The 23,543-nt window shown below is 43.5% G+C and overlaps 1 protein-coding gene across 1 annotated transcript; it reads right to left on the bottom strand.

Annotated features, from left to right (window-relative positions):
• Window positions 1-6,436: 6,436 nt before the first annotated feature.
• LOC149285829 (E3 ubiquitin-protein ligase RBBP6-like) lies at window positions 6,437-23,543 on the bottom strand. The gene is made up of 18 exons (XM_089494875.1): window positions 23,378-23,543; window positions 20,591-20,690; window positions 19,688-19,724; window positions 15,959-16,003; window positions 13,839-13,927; window positions 13,648-13,744; window positions 13,262-13,401; window positions 12,991-13,163; window positions 12,718-12,821; window positions 11,881-12,218; window positions 11,503-11,605; window positions 11,343-11,403; window positions 10,892-10,955; window positions 10,259-10,621; window positions 10,032-10,133; window positions 8,194-9,933; window positions 7,441-8,081; window positions 6,437-7,347 (listed from the first exon to the last, which is right to left on the bottom strand). Exons 1-18 carry the CDS (start codon window positions 23,541-23,543, stop codon window positions 6,437-6,439), a joined length of 5,274 nt encoding a protein of 1,757 aa, XP_089351001.1.

Below are 23,543 nucleotides of genomic sequence, written 5' to 3'. Positions count from 1 at the left end.
CCCCGGACGCCCCGTCTCTCCAGCAGGAAACTGAAGCTTAGAGCTAAAAGGGAGAATTTTGTTCGGCTCTTAGTTGCCATGGTGACCACACTCACTGGGATGTAGCTAGGGAGAGAGTTTTATTGCTCCCGGAGATAAACGGCACAGACACGCTGGGCTCTAATTGGTTGGAAAAAGGGTGATTTCAGGATAAGCGATGATAGGGGGGCTGCAAGTGGAGGGGGGGGGTGTCTGAAACTACGTGTGTGTCTTCCACATGAGAACGGCTCCCTCTCCACACAAATACCATCACTCACAAGTGTGCGGCCGTGCTGGCTGGCTGAGCGTTGTTGGAGTTGGAGTCCAACAGCAGCTGAAAAGGTGCAGCTTGTCCGGGACAGAGTTACTTGGTGACCTATTGGTGGCTGTGAATGATAAATAATGGGGTTTTCTGCTGTTTCTATACACATTATCGGGGCTTTTAGGGCAATAGACCCCCCCTAATACCCAGCAAGCATTCCGAGCTCCTAGAAAAGAGGAGCTCCAGGGGAGGAAAAAGGTACTGGATAAACTAATCAAGGACATTTGGTAGCTATGCCATAACAACATGACTTAAAAGGCTTTGTAGCGATAATGGAAACATTGTATTAAGTACTGAAGTAAGACTACCCAGATGTCTTAACCATTTAGTGCTGGGAACAACTGACTGCCCCCAGTTTGCATCAAATTAACCCCCCCCCCGCCTCAGACTTTACACTGAAATGTCTGATGTCCCCGACAGCCGTTACTCTCCGCCAGAGTATCTGTAACCGGCAGGCGTAATTATCACGGTCCCCGCTAATAATCCCAATATGTTAATTAATGAAGGGATTTATGTTGATTAGGCTCTGAGGGGCATCCAGTACTAAGATATAGAAGCCGGGGGCTCGTTATCGGTGAGAAGAAACAGGAGCTGGACTCCGGGTGTCCGCAGACTCCAACTCCCATGAGCCCCTAAATGCATTGGATACGGACAAACATTAATGGCGGTCAGGGATGCTGAAATGACTCCAAAACTCTGTTTCTCGGCAAAGCTTAAAGCCAGCGTCATTGGGCAGATCGGCCCCCATCTAGTCACCCGTGTCTCCTGCTGTAAAGACTCAAACCTTAATCAGTGGTTGGTCTCGTCTTCAGGAGCCGTCTGCCTATCCCATGCATGTTTAATCCCCTCACTGTATTACCCTCTACCACTTCTGCTGGGAGGCTGTTCCACTTATCTCCTGGATCTAAAACGAACCCAACGACTGATTAAGGTATCAGTCTTTAAAACAGGAGAAACGGGCGACTAGATGGCAAATTGTTGCCTGATATAAATAAGACATTTAATGGTACAGTCGGCATATATATATATATATTTAGAGACCTTTATACGCGGAATCATCGCTCACCGCATGCAGTGGAAACAGAAAACGCGGAAAGTGCCAACAATTCGGATAACTGCGCATGGAAGAGACGCAAGCGGTCCCGAGACAGAATGTGACTGCTGGCATATTACCAACTAACAGACGCCCCGCATGATGAATCCTTTGCAGCCGTCATTAGGTGGAAACACGGAGAATTTGCATATGTTCAGTCTTAATTAGGTGTTTTTTTGGCATCGTGCCCCCGGCTGGCGCCTTCCGAGGTAAAAGCCCGGGTTGCTATTTGGCTCTTACTAGGATGGGGGGCTTTTCTCTAGCAAATTGAGCTACAAGATGTCTCATAAACGCAGGGAATCCAACGTACAACGAACCAGACATACTGTCTCGGCTTGGCTTATTGGGTCAACCAGAAGAAGCATGTGATGTTTTTTGGTGTTATCATGGGGCCATCACGAATGGCTGGAAGAAACTGAATTTCCATGACAAGAGGTCATGAGGTCATAAATATAATGGCCTTCCTACAGAAGCGGTAGAGGTTAATCCAGGTGAGGAACGTAATCATGTATGGGATAGGCGTAAGGCTATTCCAAACATAAGACAAGACCAAGGGCCTATTCAAGTTGGACGTCCAACAGCAGATAAACAATAAATGGAGGATAACATGGCTCTTATCCGGTCTGTGTGGTTCTTTCACTCTCCCAAACACCATTGGTTTCACTTTCTCGGCTCAAAATGCTTTTTTTTTGCCCCTTTCGCAGCGGACCACGTTTCCCAGCATATGATAAACTAACCGCTAGCTCGACGAGCATCGCATGGAGAGGCTGTAACGTTATTCCCTTTATGCTCTCCTGCCACTTATTGGCCGCTTCAAGTGGCTAATCAGTGATGAAAACTGTCGGGCTACGGAAGAGGCGAGGAGCTGCAGCTTCTACCTAAGGCAGGCCCTTTATGTATGTTAAAGTTCCAGAAAGTATGCATTGTTCTTTGGAATAGCTACATGGGACATTAAACTGCATAGTGTGCTGAACCTGAGGGTTTTGATACGCAGTGGCCTTATTTTCACTGGAAAACTTAGTGTAACCTTCAGCTGCAGAAACTCCACTTTTGGGATATCAGCCCAGGTTAATCCCACAATGTAACTGCGCCCTCTGCAGGCTCCTGATGGAATTGTTCTCAATGTGAAGAGGCGTCTTCTTTCCAGTAAATCGAAACTGTTCGCAACCCTTTGGCACATCGAGTCCGCCTGTTTTTCCTGCTGTAACGACTCAAACCTAAATCAGTCTTGTGTTATGTCTGCTCCATGCATGTGTATCCCCTTCATGTCCGGTGAGTGCCAGGTACGTCATGCCTAAGTAGGCTCATTGGTTCTGTGACTTACCTGGTATGTCATGCCAAAACAAATGCCCCCACGTCACCACAATCACAGGGGCACTGCTGCTGCCCATACCTATCTCAAGCGCCCCTGAGCCTTTAATCGCTCCCAGCTGCCACAGGCAGCTTCAGGGAAGGGGGCTGTTTGTTTCTTCGGTCCCCACACAAGTCTGGGGACCAGCCTCAACATTCCCCTGCTGCCCGATCGCTCCATGAGAGCAACAGTGCAGCATTAATCCTTCCAATTGCAGCATTTCAGGGGTTAATAGCCGTTATTCACGGGGACGTGGCGGCTGATGGTGGTCTGTCCGGAAGTCCAGACAGAACAGCAACAGCAAAAAAAAAAAAAAGATCCCACAGGAACTCTTGATCGCTCCTACAGGAACGATTGTAGAGGCTCCTTCCCTGCAAACACTGCTTTAAGAGCGACAGTGCAGCATTAACCCCTTCAGTGCCGCAATTGTGTATGACACAATTGCGGCATTGTAGGGGTTAATATTTGTCTCCACAGTCCACACAAGCTTGTTGGGAATAAATCAGTCAATGCTGTGCTTCTGTGGGGCAAAGAAAGAAAAATAACAGCACTGACCTGGAAGTCCAGGGCGCTTCTAGGTCAATTGCTGAGTTAAGGATCTGCTGCAGAACCAAAAGTGGGCTGATGATCAGATCACTTACCTGATGACCTAATAAAATGCTATGTGACCATTGATTACCTAGCGGACAGATTCCCTGGATTCCGGAGAATATAGCTGCGAGCGGTTTCTGACCTTGCTACTCCTACACGATGGCGTCACGGCTTTGGTATTTAGCGCACCAGAAATGTGTGTTTGAGAGAGGAGGCCTGCGCTACGGCAGCTGCTTGAACACCAAGCATGGAACGTTACCTAAAAGGGTGAGGCTGGTGTGCTTGACAACGTTACCGGTGTCTCAGTTTTACGTTGTAAATAGACGTACATGTGGGGAAGTTGCCATGGAAACCAGCATAAGCTACAAGCCAACTACTCCACAATTAACACCAGACTTGATCATCATTAATATGTCCCGCTGGTCTTCAGTCTGAAGACAGACAGCTATGGATCCGGCCCCCTGACAGTAAGCCCCGTTTGTTCTCATTGAGAAGTGACGGATATCTGTGAGATGAAACCGCATCCCCACTTTAATCAATAAAACAAACACATTATAAGAAACAGACTCCCCCATTTTTCTTAGCCAATCAGCATCAACGTCTATGTTAGCCCCCATAGTGAATCCTCTTTCCTTACTACTCCCACAACGATAAGGACACCCATTAATGTTTTCACTGACTTGGATCTATGCTTGGATTGTTTATGGCTTGTACTATTTATTTAGTGCTTTTCATTATTCTATCGCGTTTGTCTTTTACCTATTATTTTTTTGACATCATTTGTATTTATATTGTTTATATTAGCCATTCCTTATATTTTTGCTTTTTTTTTTTTTTTACCACGTTCTTGCCCCTTTCATTTTCTGCCCCCTTTAGCCCGGGTTGGGTCTGTTTACGGAATCTATCGTCCTATTATACATAGATTATATACAAGTGTACAAAACTAGAATCAATTCTTTACTCTATATTTAGTGTTATACTATTGACCCGCATGCTTTAAACTTGCCCTTCTTTTTTGCCTCCACTGGACCTGATCAGAGATCTCATAGGTAACTTGTGAGGGTGAATACATCCTGAATTCCTTGTATCAAGAAAGAGTGACAGTGCTGGGGTCTTATGGACTTGGGTTGAAGAAAGAAAAGATGGGGTTCCGTGTGGGAATAGCAGCAGGGCGGCAAAGAGGGAAAGAAAAGTCTAATTTTTGCCTCCTGTCCAAATCCCTCAATGACGTGTATATTAAATGTATATAAAAACCTGCAGGGCAGCCGTTAGTTAACAATCATTACGTCATGCACCACGGGGTCTCTACCTGTAGAATACTAAGGATAATTAGCCCAGTTTCTGTTCTAAAAAGGAACTCCCCACCTTCTACTCGACCACCGATGCCTTTCGACCTGAACACAGGTTTGTTTTTTTTCCTGCACCCCCAATCCCCCACCATCACCAGTTTAAGGGCCACATCACCTTCTTAAAGATTAAGACTCCATCTCTTTTGTATTCAAGGGATCAAAGGGTCTGTCCGTTCTCATTGAATTTAAACGTAAACCATGCGAGGCGGCGTCTGTTAAATTCATTGTCATTTATTTACAGGATGAGAAGAAAAAAAAACCATATACAATCACTTGAGGTAGGGTTGCCAGTCTTAAAGTGTATACACAATGATACGAAATAAGACAATTGGGAGCGATGCATCTCTTCTGCGCAGGGCGCCGAATTCCAGCTGGAATCGTAACAAAATATGGCAGAGGGCGAAGGAAGAGAGTCCAATGGCTGCTACTCCGGGGGGCAGCTGGAGGGTCCTTTTCAACAGCCTTAAAATAGGCCTGAGAATCTGCCTTAAAAATATAAATCATATAGCAACACTAAACCTAAAATGTACATTTTGGCCAAAAGTGAAGTGTGACAACAACATTAATAGCCCCTTGAATCCTATGAAGAAAATATATTACCAATTAAGGGTAATAGCAGCCCCCCCAAGGGTTAAACGGCAGATTATACTGATAATCTTAGGTAGGTGGGGTCCCAGCCTTTAACCTGTTCATTGAAAGATGAAAGTGGATTTAGGCAATACCTTCCGATTGTGTATATTGTTACAGGTCTAATCTCTAATGCCCCTCACAGTTAGACGGGGGTCGTCTAGTAAAATGGACCAGGCTGCTCTTTAGTGAGCTAACAAAAAAAGATTGAAAGGAGAAAAAAAAAAAAAAAAAAGGACCCATGTAAAATAAAATAAACTTTGGATATATGAAGCTAATCCTTCAACAAGCACAAAGCAAATGAAGGGAGACGGGAATTAATATTCCACGAGATAGAACCTCGAAGGAATTGGATGAAAAGCCAAATGATATCAATGAATGGTTTATACAGTATTACCAAAATCGCCAATTTTACAATCTGCTGGAAAAAACTAAAATGAGATCTTATAGAAGAAATACTGCACGGAGCGAGAGGCTTGTGATGATTTGAGGTCTATAAGGTGCTATTGAAGCCGAAGTAAAGGGGCGCTGGATTGTTACAGACCTGAACAATATACAAAAGAGTTCCAAGCGGAGGTTTAAAGAAAAAAAAAAAAGATACTTCCCATTTTTAGATGCAGTTTAGGAGAAGCTTAAATGCCACCAACAGAGATGTCCGTTGCACTCAAATCGGGGGTAGTTTTTCTTTTTCCTCCCCGACTATAGGTATGCTGTCTCCTTGCTGCACATTACTGGGCCATACCACTAACGGACAAGTCGAATTAGCGTGTTCATACTTACCAGACTTTCTGGAAAGGGATTTTTTAATATTTTTTTTTTGGAGTATACTACTTGCAAGCCATTTGTTGGCTAAATGCAAAGGCGCCCCGAAAAAAAAAAAAAAAAAAAGTAGATGCAATATGTTCATAACACACGCAGTTCTGTACAAAAATGTTCACTTTATAAAGCTCTTATGTAAAAGTCAATCAATATATTAAGTGTGGCACAGTTTCCCAATATTTACACTGAATTTACAATAAATGAAAATAAAATGTATACAGTAGAGTTGGGACAGGCCTTCCGCTGACGGATCCATCGGCCACGGCTCACACCGACACTGGAGGTTTGACTTTGGCCTCCTCTTTCTCAGTCTCCTTGTCTTTGCTCTTCTTGGACTTTTTCTTTTTATGCTTGTGTTTTTGAGACTTTTCTGTCTTTTCAGCCTCGGACTCGTTCCCAGCGTGCTTCTTATGCTTTTTGTGTTTCTTGTGCTTCTTGTGTTTCTTTTTCTCCTTTTTCTTCTTTCTTTTCTTGCTGTCCTGACTGCCTGCCGAAGTGGCACTGCTGCTGCGGCTGTGGGTTTGAGAACCGGCAGGGCTGTGGCTACGGCTGATACTTGGACTGCTGTGGCCAGTCCCAGGCAGAGCAATGTCCGTCGGCTCAGGGGCGTCCATGGCAGAATCCTCCTTAATTTTGTTTTCCTGGCAGTCCAGGGCTGGAGGGTCTTCCTGTTTCACGGAAGCCTCGCTATCACTCTCGTTGTAATCGGGAACGAAGGAAGCCTCGTCTGTCTCCCTGGCCAGGTCGGTGGAAAGCCTCGTCGAGCGACTCTGAGGCGGCTTTAGCTTGTTGGGGTCCTTTTCATTAAATTCCGCGTCCGGTTTGGGTTCTGGTGAAGAGTGTTTTGTGCATGAAGGCTTGTTCTCAGTGGGTTCATCTGCACCCTTTGACGCAGCGGCAGGTCTGTCCCTTCCTCTCGTATTCGATTTCTCTGGGGATTTTTGATCGACGGTGGAGCGTTTGCCGTCAGAAGCTTTCTGGTCACTTTTGGGTCTGCGTTCTCGCGCAGGGCTGTAGCTGGTGCGTTTCGAGTCCCCTGCTCCTCTCCTAGACGACTCAGGTTGTGTGTCTCTGGGTTTGGGTTTTTGGGAACTAGAAGATGACTCTCTGCTCCTGATCGGAGAGTCTCTCCTCCTCTCATCTCGCCTCTTAGAGCTGCTATGATCTCGATTCTCATGCTCTGGTTTCTTCTCCTTTTCTTTGCTCTCACTTTCTTGTCTCCGGTCCCTTTCCTTATTGTCAGACTCCGGCTTCTTGTCTTTTTCTCGGTCATAGTCATTTTTCTTGTCTCTGTTGTCATGATCCAGTTTCTTATCCCTCTCCCTGCTTTCATGCTCCGTCTTTTTGTCCCGGTTCTCTGAATGGTCTGACTTTTTCTCTCGGCTAGAAGAGCTTCGCGCGGAATCTACTTTCTCTGGAGCCCTTTCTTTGGAGAGATGAGCGGAGCGATCGGAGCTGCTGTCGGTCGGGGAGCTTCCTTTTCTTTTGTTGGACGCTTCCTTGTCCTCGGCAGGTTTGTCCGTATCACTCGATCTAGTTTTAGCCTGCGTTACGGCAGATTCTTTATTTGTGTTGGAATCTTGTGGCGAATCCCCATCTCCATGTTCCCGGGGTAGTTTCGGCTTCTCCGTGGAGCTGGCCTCTTTATCTGGAAGAGTTGCCGTGGGTAAAGACTTCGCTGGTACGCTTGGTTTATCGGTGGCAGTGATATTCTGCGCATCTTTTGTTTCGTCATCTGACACAAAATCATCTATCTCCCACTTAGACTGTGGAACTTCAACGATTACTATTACATCCTCAGCAGGAGTAGTGCTATCGTTATTATATTCCTCCATTGTCTTAATAACCATTCTCTTGGCATCCAATTTCTCCTCCCCTTTTCGAACAGGGCTTCCACCGGTGGAACTTGTGCTATAAAAGAAAGAAAAAGGGGAAAAAAAAAAAAAAAAAAAAAGAATCATTAAGAAAACAAAACACAAAGCAAAATAAAGTTTCTGTGCTTGGCATGTCATCACTCTCCTACCTGGTATAATCCACCAAGGTGGATCCAGGCCCATCTGGAATGGTAACTTTCCGCCTCACTTTCCCCTTCACGCGATCTGCTTTTGGCTTGGCCACCACAGAAGGCTCCGTTTTATCTTGGACCTCTTCAGCCGCTCCCGTAGATTCAGCGGTCGGTATTTTCTTCCCGGTCTCCCGGTTTAATTTGATTTTTTTCGCAGCCGGGGGCTTCTCCTGTTCAGCTAATTTCTCAGGGTTTTTGACCTCTGCCTCAGACTTCACTTTGATGGGGGACGGCTTCGCTGGCTCACTGGCTACCGCTTTGGGATTTTTCTCTGTTTCTTTTTCTGAGATTTTCTCTTCCGTTTTCCTCTTCCGCTTCTCTTGCTTGGCGTCTGTTCCTCTGGATTTCTCTGCTGGCTTTTTTGACACGTCCTCCTTGGCGACAGGCTTCTCAGGTTTTGTGTCTTTTGGGGGTTCTTTCTTGTTCTTATCATCTTTGGTGGTTTTTCCATCGTGGTTTTCCTTCATCAGTTTGAGGTGAACCTTGCGGGGCAGTAAAGCGGTCTTCTCATCCTTCAGTAATGGAGGGTGCTTGGTAACATCCCCCTTGACTGGCTCCTCTTTAGGCCTTTTTTGAGGCGGTTCTGTACTAGCGGGTCTTTCCTTCTCACCGTCACAACCTACTTTTTCGGTCTTTATCACCTTGTAGGTCTCCTTTTTGGTCGGATTTCCTTCAGGTTTCCGTTTTGCTTTTTCGGGTTTTCCTTTAGGCTTCTCTCTCTTGTCCTTCTCAGAGAACGGCTTTATAGCAACAGACTCGGCATCCATTGGTTCGTCGCGCACAGGAGTGGCATCATCTTTGCTCGTGGGTACAAAGGGAGGTTCGCTTCTTTTGACATCATCTCCATGCGCGTCTCTGTGTTTCCGGGTAGAGTCGATATCCATTTTGTTTAGTCCTTCGTGTTCCTCCCCTTTCCGCTTTTTGCGATGTTTCTTGTGCTTGCTCCCACCTTTGTAGTCTGTAGGTGGGTTCGCCGCTTCTCTCTCCTTTGACCTTCTGGTATCCTTCATGATATGAGCGTCACGCGGAGGCAGCTTTTCTTGATATGGAGCGCCCATTGGACGACCGCGATGTGGCATCAGAGGGGGATAATCCTCTCTGCGGCCTCTGTTATATGGAGAGTTATCTCGGCGAGCTTGAGGCTGAATCGGGAAGCGATTCGGAGAGAAGTTATCCCTGTTGACAGGTGACCTCTGTCGTGGTAATGCATTCACGGCGCATCCTTTATAATACTTCTCGTACCAGTCTATATATTTTCTCTCCCATTCTCTAAATCTTTGCCTTTCGTACGGATCTCTTAGGTCAGGTTGTCGCCCATACAAAGCCTTGATGTCATAGGGAGGTATCTCCCGGTAGCGGTTGAAGTATTCACGATCATTCCTTTCGGGTTCTGTTTGTGCAATGACTCTCTTGTTAGGAGATGGGGCCCTATAGACAGGGGACCTAGATCGTGAATGGTACCGCCTGTACGGGGACCGAGATCTAGAACGGGGATACCCATGAGACCGAGATCTCGAACGGTAAGTGCGGCCCTTTGAATGGACTTTCCTTTGGTACGAAGGTGATCTCGAAAAAGAGCGGGAGCGTGACCGGCTAAAGGAACGAGAGTATGAACGTGACCGTGAAGAACCAGATCTTGATTTTGAATAGGAGTAGGAGCTTTTTGAGTAGGATGAACCACTGTATGGAGATTTGGACCTTTAGAGAGGGAGGAAAAAAAAAAAAATGTTAAAAAACCTAGATTGACAGGTAGGAAGCCATTACTTTGTATCTACAGCATCACGTTGTTCTCTTACCTGGAGTAGGAGCGTCTCCTCTCCTTCTGAATCTTCTTATATTCCATTAGCTCCTTGGCAAAGTCATTTGCAAATTCTTCGAGTTTAGATTTCTTCTTTTCTCTAAGGTGGAAGAAAAGATAAGTCTTACAGGGAAGGGATGAAAGGGGTATTTTTCTCCAACAGACCTTACTATTATATGAAGGCATTTTATTTCAGACTAGGAATAGAATACGCATGGTACTTACTCCTCCTTCAATCTGCGCTGCTCCCTGTAGAACTCCTCTTTAGACAGTGGAGGTGCCAGTGAAGGCGCTTGTATGGCGCTGGCGTGTGCAGTTTGCACGGCTGGAGCAGCCCACGGGGCAGAGACGGTTGCGGGGGCAGAAGGAAAGCCAGGAGGAGGAACATTATAACCAGCAGCTGGAGGCTGACCAGGGGGGAACTGCGGTGGAAACTGCGGCGGCGGCACCCCTGGGGGCAGCTGCAGACCATGAGGTGGTGGAGGTGGAAACAATGGAGGAGGAGGGTGGACGTACACAGGTCCTGATGATCCCATGGAAGGGCCCTGATTTCTAGGTGGGCGATCACTATGGGGATGACGTCCTCTACTACAAAAAAGAGAAGTTAGAAGAGTTGTTAAACTTTGTGCATGTACCAAGTCAACTGGAAGCCACCAAATCACATACAAAGACACGTTTTCGTTAGACTGAGTTCTGGTAATGCACAAAACTAAAGTGAACGGACACGAAAGTTTCTGGCATGTAAAAGGAAAAAAGGTCTGAATCTAAAAATATTAGCAATTACACAACCACCTAAGTGCAGAGAAAAGTGGAACCTTCTTATTGGAGATACCACAGATTAGAAAATAGAGTGCTCACCCATCCCATGCCATGAGCGGTCTAGGAGCGGATGGTCTGGGGATATTTGCCCTCAGAAGTGGTGCTGAGAAAAAAAAACCAAAAACATTAAAACTGAATTCAATACACATTCATATGCTTTCTATCAGGTCCACTAAACAGTACTTTCTTGTGGCTTTAAGATAGGGTTTCCAGTTCTCTACTCAAGGGCCGATATCTTGCCAGAGCCTATAGCATCCATTTAACATGAAACACTACAATACAGTGCAACACATTAAGACATAAAATATCCTGAAACCCAACGTCAGAGGTCCTTGAGGATTTCTGGAGGATTTCTATGCCCCCTTTCAGACAGTAACAATACCTCAAAAATGTTTTTTGTTGCACAGCGATACAAAGGTATACTAATGATATACAAGGTATATTTTAGGTTGTGCAGCAATTGGTTTACATTGTAAACATCATTACTTACTAGGGGCAGGATGGCAATGAGCAAGAGAAGGCAGCTGGCCAAGGACAGGTACATGAAACCCCTGGGGAACAAAAAAAACAAAACAAAAAAACGTCAAAAACACCATTTCATTCAAGAAGTCACTGTGAAGGAATCAGACATGAAGTGATTAAATACAAACCTTGTCTCCTAGGATGGAGTTGCCAGGCAAGGGCACGCAGCCAGCTGATGAAACTGGTACGGCAGGAGCAGAACTGGGACGGGAGCTGACTTTGTCCTGACTGCTGTAAGAAGAGGGACATCAAAGAGAACAGAAATTGAAAAACCAAAACATCTCAGCGGAAATAAAACAGGTTTGGGGCAGATCCCCAGGCTTCATCCGACAAACTAACAATCCAAAAACAGATAATTAGGATACTTGGAGATTAACAAGCATCTAAAAAGACAAACCTACCCAAATAAATGAACCTAAACTCCCAAAATTCAGACATTTTACATAATGATCTCAATATATGTTTGTAAAGCGTTTTCTAAGGTTACGTTGTCCCAGGAGACTTACTGAAACACCGCATCGGGTTTCTCTCGGTCTTTGTGGACCGGTAACGGCAGTGCCGCTGTAGAATCCACAGGAGAGGCAGTCCGAGGAGGAGGATTAGGCGGAGGGGTGCTGTGTGCAGGAGACTGGCTCGGAACAGTGCTGGGAGCGGTTTGGTTAACAACTGGCGCAGAAGCGGTAGCAGCAACAAGAGGGTCCTGCTGACGGGACGTCATCAGGCGGGGGGTCTGCTGAGCAGCTCTGGCAGGCGGGGGAGCCTGTGACTGCCGATGGGCTGTAGCAGACTGCTGTTTACGAATCCTCTTAGTGTAACCAGTTTCATTCTTAAAGTTGTTTACAGCCTGGAATAAAATGTCAAATAAAAATTTGTGACTTAACTTTACCATAGGAGTAAAACAGAACACTTTATATAAAGCCGGTGTAGCAACCCCATTAATAAGAAAGGCCCCTGACATGCCATTATCCAGTTTACTGGCCCTTGAAACTGGTTCAAATTTTGGTACCATGTTTGTTTTTGAAGTGGAAATATTTAAACAATGAAAAAGATCGAAGCTGGAAGTCAAAGCCTTTTCCCTCTCCAATACTTCTTAAGCTTCACAAAATGTAAGAAATATGCATGCCCCCCCAACGATGACAACGGTTTGCAGTGAAACGCTAGAAGTTTTTATATAAATAGTTCCAATCGTTCTTTGCTGCATATTCCAAGGACAACCTAGATGCTTCTGCAGGGAAGTGAAGCCTCTCTATTTAGTGGTGTAGTAGATCCATGTGTCCCTGGCCACCCAGAACGTGAAAAGGTGCCAGAGTAGTTACACCAGACATGCTTTAAATGACAAATACCTGGCGCAAAAACTTGTTGGCAATTAGAGCGTCAGGTGAGACATCTGCCTGATTACAAGTAGGGCAGGTATGATCATCAGACTCCAGTAGTGCCGAGCGGATACCTGCAGGGACATCGAGAATAAAAGAATTGAGGAACAAACAAAAATGTGATTACAAGAAGCCTTTTTAAGTTACAATGGAAATGGATCCCAACATCACCTAGAGTTCTGGTGGCAACATACATGTATCCCGAGCACAGAGGAAAGTGTGGTTCTAGAAGCTCGTACTTACATTCATCACAGTAGCTATTCCCACAGCACGGGATAACAACCGCATCGCTCATCATGTCTTTGCATATCAGACATAGCAGCTCGTCAGGTATGGGGTCTTCCTCCTCTGAAGATGAGGAGGGCTCATTTGGAAGAAATGGGGGCTTTTCTTTTTTGCCCATAGCATATGCCACCCTGTAAAAAAAAAAAAATGAAGGGAGGTTTTAAAATTGCCATAACCCCATCAACCTAGGACAAGACCATAATTTACACTTAACCTATGGGAAACTTACGCATCAATAGTAGGTATGGCATATTTTCCAGTGTTTGTCAACATGGCCCCCTTCATATTTGGATCTTCTACTTCCACCATAAAACTACGGGGGATTCCGGTGCTCTTTTTAATCCTCGGTGTAGCCTCAAAACTTTTGTCCTGGACAGAAAGAGAAAAATAAAAAAATACATGTATAATTCTTGAATGGAGATAAACTACCTTCACTATTCCCCAAAACAAATTGTACCCAACTGTGCAGTATGGATGACTGTATGAGTGCAAACTCCAGGCATTGAGCAGAAGCTCAAAGAGTTAATCAATGGTAGGGGGCATAAAGACTTCTATAGGCATATTTTAACCTTCTGTAGCCCCATTTAGTTATTGTGTGAGTGGACACATTCTTACCCCATTGGTAGGACAGTTCTTAATGTAGTGGCCAGGTTTCAAGCATCGGAAACAGGTGTAGGATGGAGGTGGAGGACCTAGCGGTTTCTTCATATAGCTGGGAAAAAGTTAAAAGGATAGAGAGATTATTTTAAACCTGCTGAAAGCGCCCGGGGGCGACAGGACTATGTACCGGAAGGCAGGACACTTACTTGACAGGGTCATATTCTTGTCCGGACTGAGAGATCATTGCTTTGATTTTGTCTTCTTCAGAAGCATTGGCTTCAGCCAGGTTGCCAGTCTGTTTAACAGGCAATTGCGTGGGGAAATAAAATTAGTTGATCAAAGAAGGTACAAGGAATCCCTTCCCAAACACCAGTGCGAGCCCCCGGCACCCCACACACATTCAGACCTGTAAAGAGCAGCACGCCGTACGGCTAGGAAGGGGGCATCTCCTGATGGAGACTTAATGGTTTAACCTTCGCAGTGACCCAGGTAACAAAGCCCAATTCAGCACTGTAAAGGTTAAGCACAACAGGCCATGTTTATACCGGACTATTCCAGGACCAGTTGGGGATACTTAAACTTTTGTGCCCGTGACGAGGCTCTTGCAAGACATTTATCCAACGCAGCTTAACATTAAGATTTAACTCAGAAACTCCTATGGCCAGAAGAATGTAGTAAAGAGAAGCTTTAATACGACATTCTTATACCAAATGATCATAAAGTGAATATATATATATATATATATATAATTTTAAAAGGCAAGACTAATACTGAAGGCAACTAATTTACTGAGGAAGTCTGGAACAGAGAAAAAGACGGTCCTTAATGAAGGAGCCCATAGGAAGATACCTTAGGCCCTGCTCACCCTATCCTCAATTTATCAGCGACTGTTTCTTAAATATTCACCAATTAGGGACAATACTGGAGTATGAATTTGAACCTATGGCACCCCTCAAGGCAAAGTTCTAGACCAAGGACCTCCTCTTTCGGGGCAAAGCTAACACTGATATCGTTCAGACATGAAAACCATTTAACAGAAGGCGTTTATGATTAACATGTTGAAAGTGTGTGGTTTTTTTTTTATCATCACACAAATTTTGCATACAAGACACGCACGCCGCAGTAACACATACATCAGAGACTTTCATATGTCAAGCACTACGTTTTTTCCTTAAAAACATTCACTGTCAGCTAAATAATAAACTTTTTGGGACAGATCCAATTTAAAAAGCAGGTATAAACATGGCCTGGCTACGGGCATTTCTATCGAAATCTTCCAGAATGAGCAGGGCCATCATTCATTCACAAAACAAGCAAACCGTTTCAATATTTTATTACAGACCCAAAACTTACATTGTAGTTCAAACAATTATATATAATATATATAAAAAAATAAACTCTTAATGTTAATTCTGTGCAAGACATACAAGTGACATCTTTCATGAACGATTATATACGTGTCAACGGCAAGCGTAAGTAATAAAAGCCAGCAGCGTTGCCGAGAATACACCAAACGACAAACAGCACGAGATTGAGGTGCTCCTGACTCGGGTGGGTAATTTAACCCCTAGTATGATTGGGGCATTGAAGACAGATGCCGTATTGTAGACTTTAACTAGCACCGGGTATATCGCCAGCAAACAGGAATGCCTGTTTAAGAGAAAGCTTATTGCTACAAAGTTACTTCATTCAGCAGAGCATCTCTAACGCCTTTACAACAAAGAATGAAACTTCATTAATACCCCGCAGCGTGATTGCTTAGAGGGCTCACCTGAATGAAACGTCTGGGGGCAATTAAAAGAAAAATAGAACAGAATTTTCACTGCTATATTTGCCATTGGTGTATTCACAGCAGCACCGAGGTCAGATGCCTTTAACCAATTATCTCGGGTACCGGCCAAAACGGGCAAGAGCTTCGGAAACAAGGAAATTCCGTTAGAGATTGATGTAAAGTGTCCATGGCAAAGGCTCAATCGCCATCCGCCCCGGCTGAACCGACACAGTCCCAAAGATTCATCGGCAAGCATGTATGATCTTCTTTCAAATATACTCAAAAAAAAAAAATAGGAAGCCACGAAGTTCTTCAAATCGTGGAAAAATAAAGAACGCAAACCCGAGTAGTAATGCACGCAAATCCTTTCCTTCTTTTATCTTGAGCCGGTAAGGTTTGATGCGGCGGGTTGGTATTCGCATTTATCCTTCCAATATCGGAGGGGCTACTCTTTACAGGAGAATGTGACGTGGCTTTTACACAGAATGCAAACCGATTCATAAAAACAAACATATATAGAAAACGCAAATGTTTTAGACAGTTTTATACATATACCTTAGCAAGCTGGGCCAGAGAAATAGATGCAGAAGCGTCATCAATCTGTTTGTAGAAAATTAAATAAAAAGAAACATTCACGTATTAAAACAAAAAAAAAAAACAGTACTAAAGCCCCCCAAATCCCTTACAGTCAAGACAGACACCATCCTTATTGTCACATGTGACTCAAAAGCGTATAGCGAGATAACGTTTCAGAGATAAGCATAAAAACATTCATAGGAAAACATTGGGGTTATCTATAGGGTATAACCGGGAAGATTCACGTGTCAGGTAAGAGGAACTTTATTGGCTTTTCATAATGTATAACAAAGAAAAAAACTCAAAAAACACAAATCTTAAAAAAAAAAATTTGAAATACACAATCGGGTTTCAGTTTTTTTACTGAATCGCAACCACATCATGACCTTCAAATATAATCCATAATCCGACAATTAACGGGAAATTGTACATTTTGACATAGGTACTAAAGAACGCCTTTAAGGTTACCGAATAAAACACGATTTTAGATATGATATCGGATCATGAAATTTGTACTTTAGAGCATTATGGTTCAAGACGAAATCAGTCTTAACGCCTCAATAGAAAAAACTTAACTGGTTTGTCTATAATTTGATGAGAAATAGCTCAGTGATCCCGGGGTATTGATATATTTCGGTATCGAAGCTTATTATATAGAAGGCCGTTGCTGTTAAACGCCTAAGATTGATTTTGTATTGAATCCTCTCTCTACATTTTGTGTCTTTGTTAGGGAAAGACGTTAACGCGGAGACCAAGAGGGCCATAAAGCATCTTCTCGCTTAAATGCTTACAGAGCCGCAGTTAATATTTCTGATGATGCAGTTAAATATATGAAATTAAACAGCATGGCACCTAAACGGGGCGTCTGCAGGGAACTGGCCGGGCCAAGTAGCAGCAGAAGTTCTGCAGAACTTCTAGATGCAGAAAACAGAAGACCCGGAAGAGTCCGATCACTAGCTTTCTGCTTTTGGAACGATCTGTCTCAAGACAACCGAAAGGGCCAACGAGGGCGTCATCCTGCAGCTGGGCGGCCCGGATCAATTCTGAAATTCTCATGGAGTAAGCACTTTAGAGCAAGCACGTGGCTCAGTGTTGATACCTACCCACACAGGACTTTCCATGGGCCACAGAAGTTGCAGTGTGGGATCACGCAAAAAAAACAACAAAAACCCAAAAGAGATCGGTGGCATTAAATATACACACCTTAGAAAAAGTTTGCTTGGCCACCAAAGCTCACGCATAAGATCATGGTTGGACAAATTAAAAATAAGCCGTGAGAGTTTTTTTTGAAGAGTTTAGTTTGCTACAAAAAAAAAATAAAAATAAAAAAAAAAATAAAGAAATTGGGAATAAGGAATCAGTTACTGTTAATAACCAGTGCTGGACACATGTATCGGAGGGTTAAGAAGTTTTTTTTTTTTTTTTATGACCCAAAAGTCATGCCTGATCAATATAAAACACTGGCACGCAACAGGTTAATTTTACAAGCACTCTGATAATGATTATTGTTCATTAGAATACACAGCGTGCATGTAGAAAAGATCAACAAGGGGGCTTAAAAAAAAAAAATTACAAAAATCAAATCACATACCCCCGCTCACCAGAAATTACACAAAATGGGTGGCGGGGGGGGGGGGGGGGGGGGTTACAAAAAAAAACAAAACCAAAAAAAGTTACAATAAGTGACTTGTGAAACGTTTCCCTTCAGAGATTATACGGCACGGTGTTCCGGAGGAACGTGATAAATAAATACACTTTATAATACATGCTATATAATATACGTGGAGCGTATAGGCTGGCACATGGTTATAAAGGGCAGTGTGTGAGACGGCCGCGGCTGTACCATATGAACATAAATGTGTTCTTTTGGAAATTACACTTGGAGGCAACAGACATTCCAGGGAACACAAAGGACTAAAAGAAACTTTTTTTATTAACACGTGACTCAATTTGTATACACGTCAATGAACAAAAATTTTTTTTGAGACAACGCGATAATTATGTATTGAGTTCTTAGACAGTAATGCATTACAGTAACGAAGCCCGATCTAATCTGGGCCAACCAATTCAGCAAAACGTCAGGTCATTTCTACAGAACACGCAGCTCAGAATCGCCTTTGGACACGGAATCGGATTTCTTCCCGTGTAGCGAACTGTAACAGTTAGCGTAATGCCGTTTACATTTAATTAGAACGCACGCATTATATCAGAGTCATGAGACTTGAAAACACTCCATAAATTAAATGCAATTATGCTTGAGTTACAGTACGGGTAACCAAATGTTCTCCGGCTCCTGCAGAATGCAAGTCCCATGATGCTCAGCCAGCCACAGGGTGGACAAACACAACGGGAACTAGACTTCTTCAGAAGGTAGAGCGTTATTTAGCTGGTGCTAGGCTATAGCATGCGCAAAGATCCATGCAAACGGGTGTCCCAACGTAGCACGAGGGTGTCTGTTGCCAAAGGGACGTCTCCGAGCTTCAATCACTTAATGGATTAACGACTTGTCTATAATCTAGTCTTCAGGGTTTATAAAAATAGGCATTTTTGGATGAAGCCCTTTCTAAACATTAAGTCATTTTCTAACGATATATCGTTAAGTTCAAGCACTAGCATCTGAAATCGCTAGATTTACAAATTAGTGGGAAAACAAAAACAAGCCGGTAGAAAGTCTGTGCTGAGAAACATGTTATATTATACATTATATTCACCAACTTTACACAATTTGATTCCCTTGATATTTCCAGGTAGATTTATCAAAGGGTCGAGAAATTAAAGCACCCCGTGTGTGCGCGAGAGCTGGGAGATTATGGATGGCAGTGGACCATATTGTGGGAATGATGAACAGACTGTACTAAAGTCAGCCAGGCTCATACATTTACACACAAGAGAGTAACATTTCAAATGATGCATAGTGGATTCGGCTTTTTGGATTCACGGCTATTTTAAGAGGATACTCATGGGAACAAACAGACGTATTGTTGGCGAACACTTTTGGGGCCTGATAAAGCTCGATTAACCCCGGATGGCACAACTGTATGAGCTACAAAGTAGTAAATGCTTTTGAGCCGTCACATGTGACCAATAACAAGAGAAAGTCGCAAGTATTACACTCTTATCTCAGGTAACCAACACCAATTACTATATAGAAAAGTGTTCCTTGCAGTAAACGTTCTCATGCAAACATTACAGATGTAAAAAAAAAAAAAAAAATTAGAAAAGCAGACAGAACAGAAGATAAGAACTTCCCATGAAATATAGTAATAGATTTATAAAAAAAAACCTTTGGCAATATGGAGGCGATCTAACAGTTTAAAACGGCAAAACACAATAAATATTTTATTGCAATACATAATACAACAGATCTATACAGAACAGATCCTGATACAGAACATGACATCATGTTCACAAGTGTGACTTGCAACCGATCATAAGCCGGTACAACACCCTATAGTACAGGATATATGGCGGCATTCAATGTGAAATACAGTGCTTCACTGCGCACGCACTTACACAAAGTGCAAATCATGGCATGGAATAAAATTAGAACAATACACAGTATTTACATTTCACAACTTCACCAAACCCAAAAGATTAATTTAAAAAAAAAAAATAAAAATCATCGGGAAAGATGGGGTCTTGCTGTTGGAATTTTCAGTTATTTAAGAGCAAATGCATAAGGAAAAGTGTGATTGTGTGTGTACATACTGCTTTTGATGTTCCACTCACTGGTTCGGCACGACTTCTAGAACGCAAGAGGGGAAAAAAAAAAAAAAAAAAGGAAAAATCAGAAAGTCATTGACACCAACGTTGAATTATTACATGCCATTTCTACTCTACTGTGCTTGTCTAAGCATCCAAGAAGGGAGCTTGTGATGAGCATGAGAAGGACATGCCCAGACACCGTTTAGAATGAATAAAAGTCGTGAATTATACAGAACATGTTGTGACACCAGGTCTGTATGCAGATGAACAGCTAATGCGGCCTAATACCAATACCCCTCCTTGCATCTATCGTGCTGGTTCCCAGCAGTCATATTGTGTTCTGCCATTTCATGGTGCTGTGCTTACAGACCTCTGACTGCGGGCAGAAACGACCCTTAACGTGTAAGACGGGCGCCGGAGATGAGAGCGCAGCAGAGCGCCTATACCGGAGCAGACACCGGGGGACGACCGAATATAAGCTACATTCCCATGCAGAGGGCGCAGCGCTGCTTTGGTAGGTTGCTAATCATTAACATTTCTGGAACAAAAGGGAAATGCAGTGCCCTTTAACACGCCGCATTCACTCTACTAAATGTAGTTTAATGGCATTGAATTTAATGGCTAACATTCTCTGCCCCGTGAAACATTATTATTATTCTTTATTTATATAGCACCAACAGTTTACGCAGCGCTTAATACATATACTCAAGGGGTATGACTAGAACCGACAAACCGATACATTATGGATAAACATCTGCACAGCGCCAGAGTACAAAGATGGCAGCGGTTGCCATTAGTTACATGGTAACAGGGGAAATATACACTATAAATTGCATTAACTACAAAGGCTTGGATGTTAAAGGGCCAACGGAGAGTAATAGGAAAAAGCATTAGAGAAATACTTACATGACATATGCTTTGTTTGTAGTCTTTACACCACCGATGGGAATTCTCCGAACAATTACAGATGAGTTCTTAGGAATCAGGGCTGCATCATCTGTATACTCTAAAAATAAATAAATGAAATCCGTGAATAATGAGGAAAAAATAAACCAGTTTGTCATAAAGAAAAAGCACTAAATATTTGCGTGTGAGAACTTTCAGAGCTCAAGAGGACAAACCCAAGTCGTCGTCCCCACCATGGCCTCAGGTTTCTGCAAACATGCGCGGACGATCTGAGCCGTATTTAAAAGCACGCAAAGCTTGCGGGTTGGCAAATCAGTCCGCAGCCCCGCTAACAATTACGCTGAACAAGCCGCAGCTGACATGATCACTATTGCCAAACTATTTACTGGATGCCTGTACCGTAGCCCTTTCTACTGGGACAGACCCGTTTTAAATCTCCTCCGCATCAACTGGACACGGAAATGCAGTAACGTATTGAGAAGGTATAGCTAGCGTCCCGGCTCCAAGTCACAGCCACCCCCCAGTCAATAACACGACAGAGCAGCGCATTATTAGATAGGAGTCGGGCATCGTTATACATCACAAGCTTTTTATTCAAGTACCAAAAACCAAACAATACGTGTCTCGAGTGCTATTTTTGGCGCTTCAACAACAAAAAATTATATATATATATATTTATCTAGACACGAGCTACAAGCCCCTATGTAGCGAAACATAGTTAACCGTGAAAAGGAAGGCAATGAAAATTATTTGTATTTGCATCAAGTCCCCTTTAACAATTTAAACTATACATTATACATGGCAAAAATAGCTAGTTTGTGTTTGCCTTCTTTTGGATCAAAATCAGGAAGGATCAGTAGAAGGGTTGAACTTTATGGACCTTGGACTCTCTTCAAGCTAAAGCACTGTTACTGTAGCAGCACACAGAGTAACGACTTAACGATGGCAGCCACCAACCCTCTTAGTTCAACAAAAAACAAACACACGAGTAATCAGCAGGCGAGCCGGAGCCAACACAGGAAACGATCAAGCGGCTGCAGCTAATGGAGAATCCTCTGACAAACCCCATTCTAACAATTCTAATTATTTAACACTAATAATCCATTCACATGAGAAATGTACGTGCTAACGGGAGAAGCACCTCTCTAATATCCCACCCAACTGCAGTATCAACAAAATACACAGAGTGCTCAGCAAAGGGATGCTGTTCAGTCTCAGAAAAAGATGCAGAATATAGCAGCCGACATGGTTCTGGTTCGCAGCATGACTTGACCCGGGACATAATAGTTTCTCTATTAGATATCTCCTGCCAGGCAGCAGCCATGCTGTCCCCGCGCTGCCATGTTTGTTTAGTAAGGCTGACGTTGCCTAAACGGTCAAAAAGCAATAGCAGACCATCTGCAGGGAGCTGCAGGAATGCATCTAATGCACATTAACCCAGAACAGCACTCCGAATCCCAATACGGATCCCAGTTCAAACCCTCTTAGTAAAGAACAGAAAGCTTGAATGTTAGGTGTAGGGCTGGGAGCACACACTGTAGACAACAAGCCAAGGAAATCACAATGACTGTGGAGCCTTTTTGCAATTACTCCTGTCCACATCCAATGTCATAAATGTGACCTGATACACTATAAAAACCTTCATTTCACCTCCACGGATCACTTATCAAATACCAACGAAGCCAAGTCAATGGGTCAGCTATACACACCCAACAAATGCTACATACAGACAGGGTTACTCATATTACTGCTGCACAGACATGGAACATTATATATATATATATGTATATATACACACACACTAAAGTTATATCATGCATGTATAAAATATGAAAACGCGATCGCAAAGATGTTATAAAAATACATTAAGATTTTACTGGCAAAACAGAACGCGTTATTTCAAGGAAGTGAAACGCGTTGTAGCCGCGTGATGTCTGAAAGCGCAGACGTGACAGTGGAAACACGATAATGAATTGGCTGAGAGGTTTCGTCAGAACAGGGCACTCCTCTCTTTGTTCCCGTGTCCCAACTTGAATCTTCTGCATTTGTCACAGCTGCTCTTTCTAGAGCATTGTGCAACATACAGCTGTGTTGTTAACATTATGGTTACACCTACAGAATTAAGGCCTGAGAAAACAAACCCTATGTAACCTACGGTCATCAGCCGCATAACTAGGACACCAGAAAGCAACCACGGCCATAATTACATTTTTTTTTTTTTTATACAGCACCAACATACATGGTGCAGGACACAAGGTTACAATCTAGAGGAGATGGGGTATGCAGCCATGAAGTGCTAAGAAGATATGATTAAGCCTTTATGGACAAAAGTCTGACTCATACATTACTTCGCTCAGTTATGGTCCTAGGAAAGCATTTCCTAACACATGACTTTGTATGTATCAAGTTGCTGCTTGATACATTCACAGGTTAGCACTTTACTTAATGTATGAGATCAATTCTTATGTCATAGCATTTGAATGTATGTGTGTATCGTAAGCGGCGCTGCAGAAACGGTTGTTGCCCCATAAAAGAATCTTGAGCTCTGAAAACCTCAGCACACATTTCCACCCATGTAAATACCCCCATATCCTCATGGCGTGGGTCAAAGAACATGCAGCACCGGTGGGAGGAGCCAAAAGGCCCCGCCCATCCCTTTAAAAGAGACTAGGCAACACGGCCCACCATGTGCAGCTGGAATACCACCATTCCCACCAAGCTCTGCCCGTTTAGCATAATAGAAATTACACAGCCTCCCAATAACCGAATGACGCAATGGCTCCTTACCTTCCTGGGTCTGGGCGTTGGTGATCTGCAGGTCGCAATCCGCCGCCTTCAGCCGCTCTCTGGTCATGATCTGCTTCTTCAGGTCGCTCAGGCAGATGTGCAGCCCGTCAAACGTGACCGTGTCATAGATGAGTTTGGAGGAAAACTTATAGTGCACACACGACAT

Source organism: Sceloporus occidentalis, unplaced genomic scaffold, assembly GCF_023333645.1.
Source record: "Sceloporus occidentalis isolate IW3139 unplaced genomic scaffold, rSceOcc1.0.p SCAF_76, whole genome shotgun sequence".
Lineage (NCBI taxonomy): Eukaryota > Metazoa > Chordata > Lepidosauria > Squamata > Phrynosomatidae > Sceloporus > Sceloporus occidentalis.
Note: the sequence above shows the minus strand (reverse complement) of the source record. Positions and strands in the feature narration are given on the sequence as shown.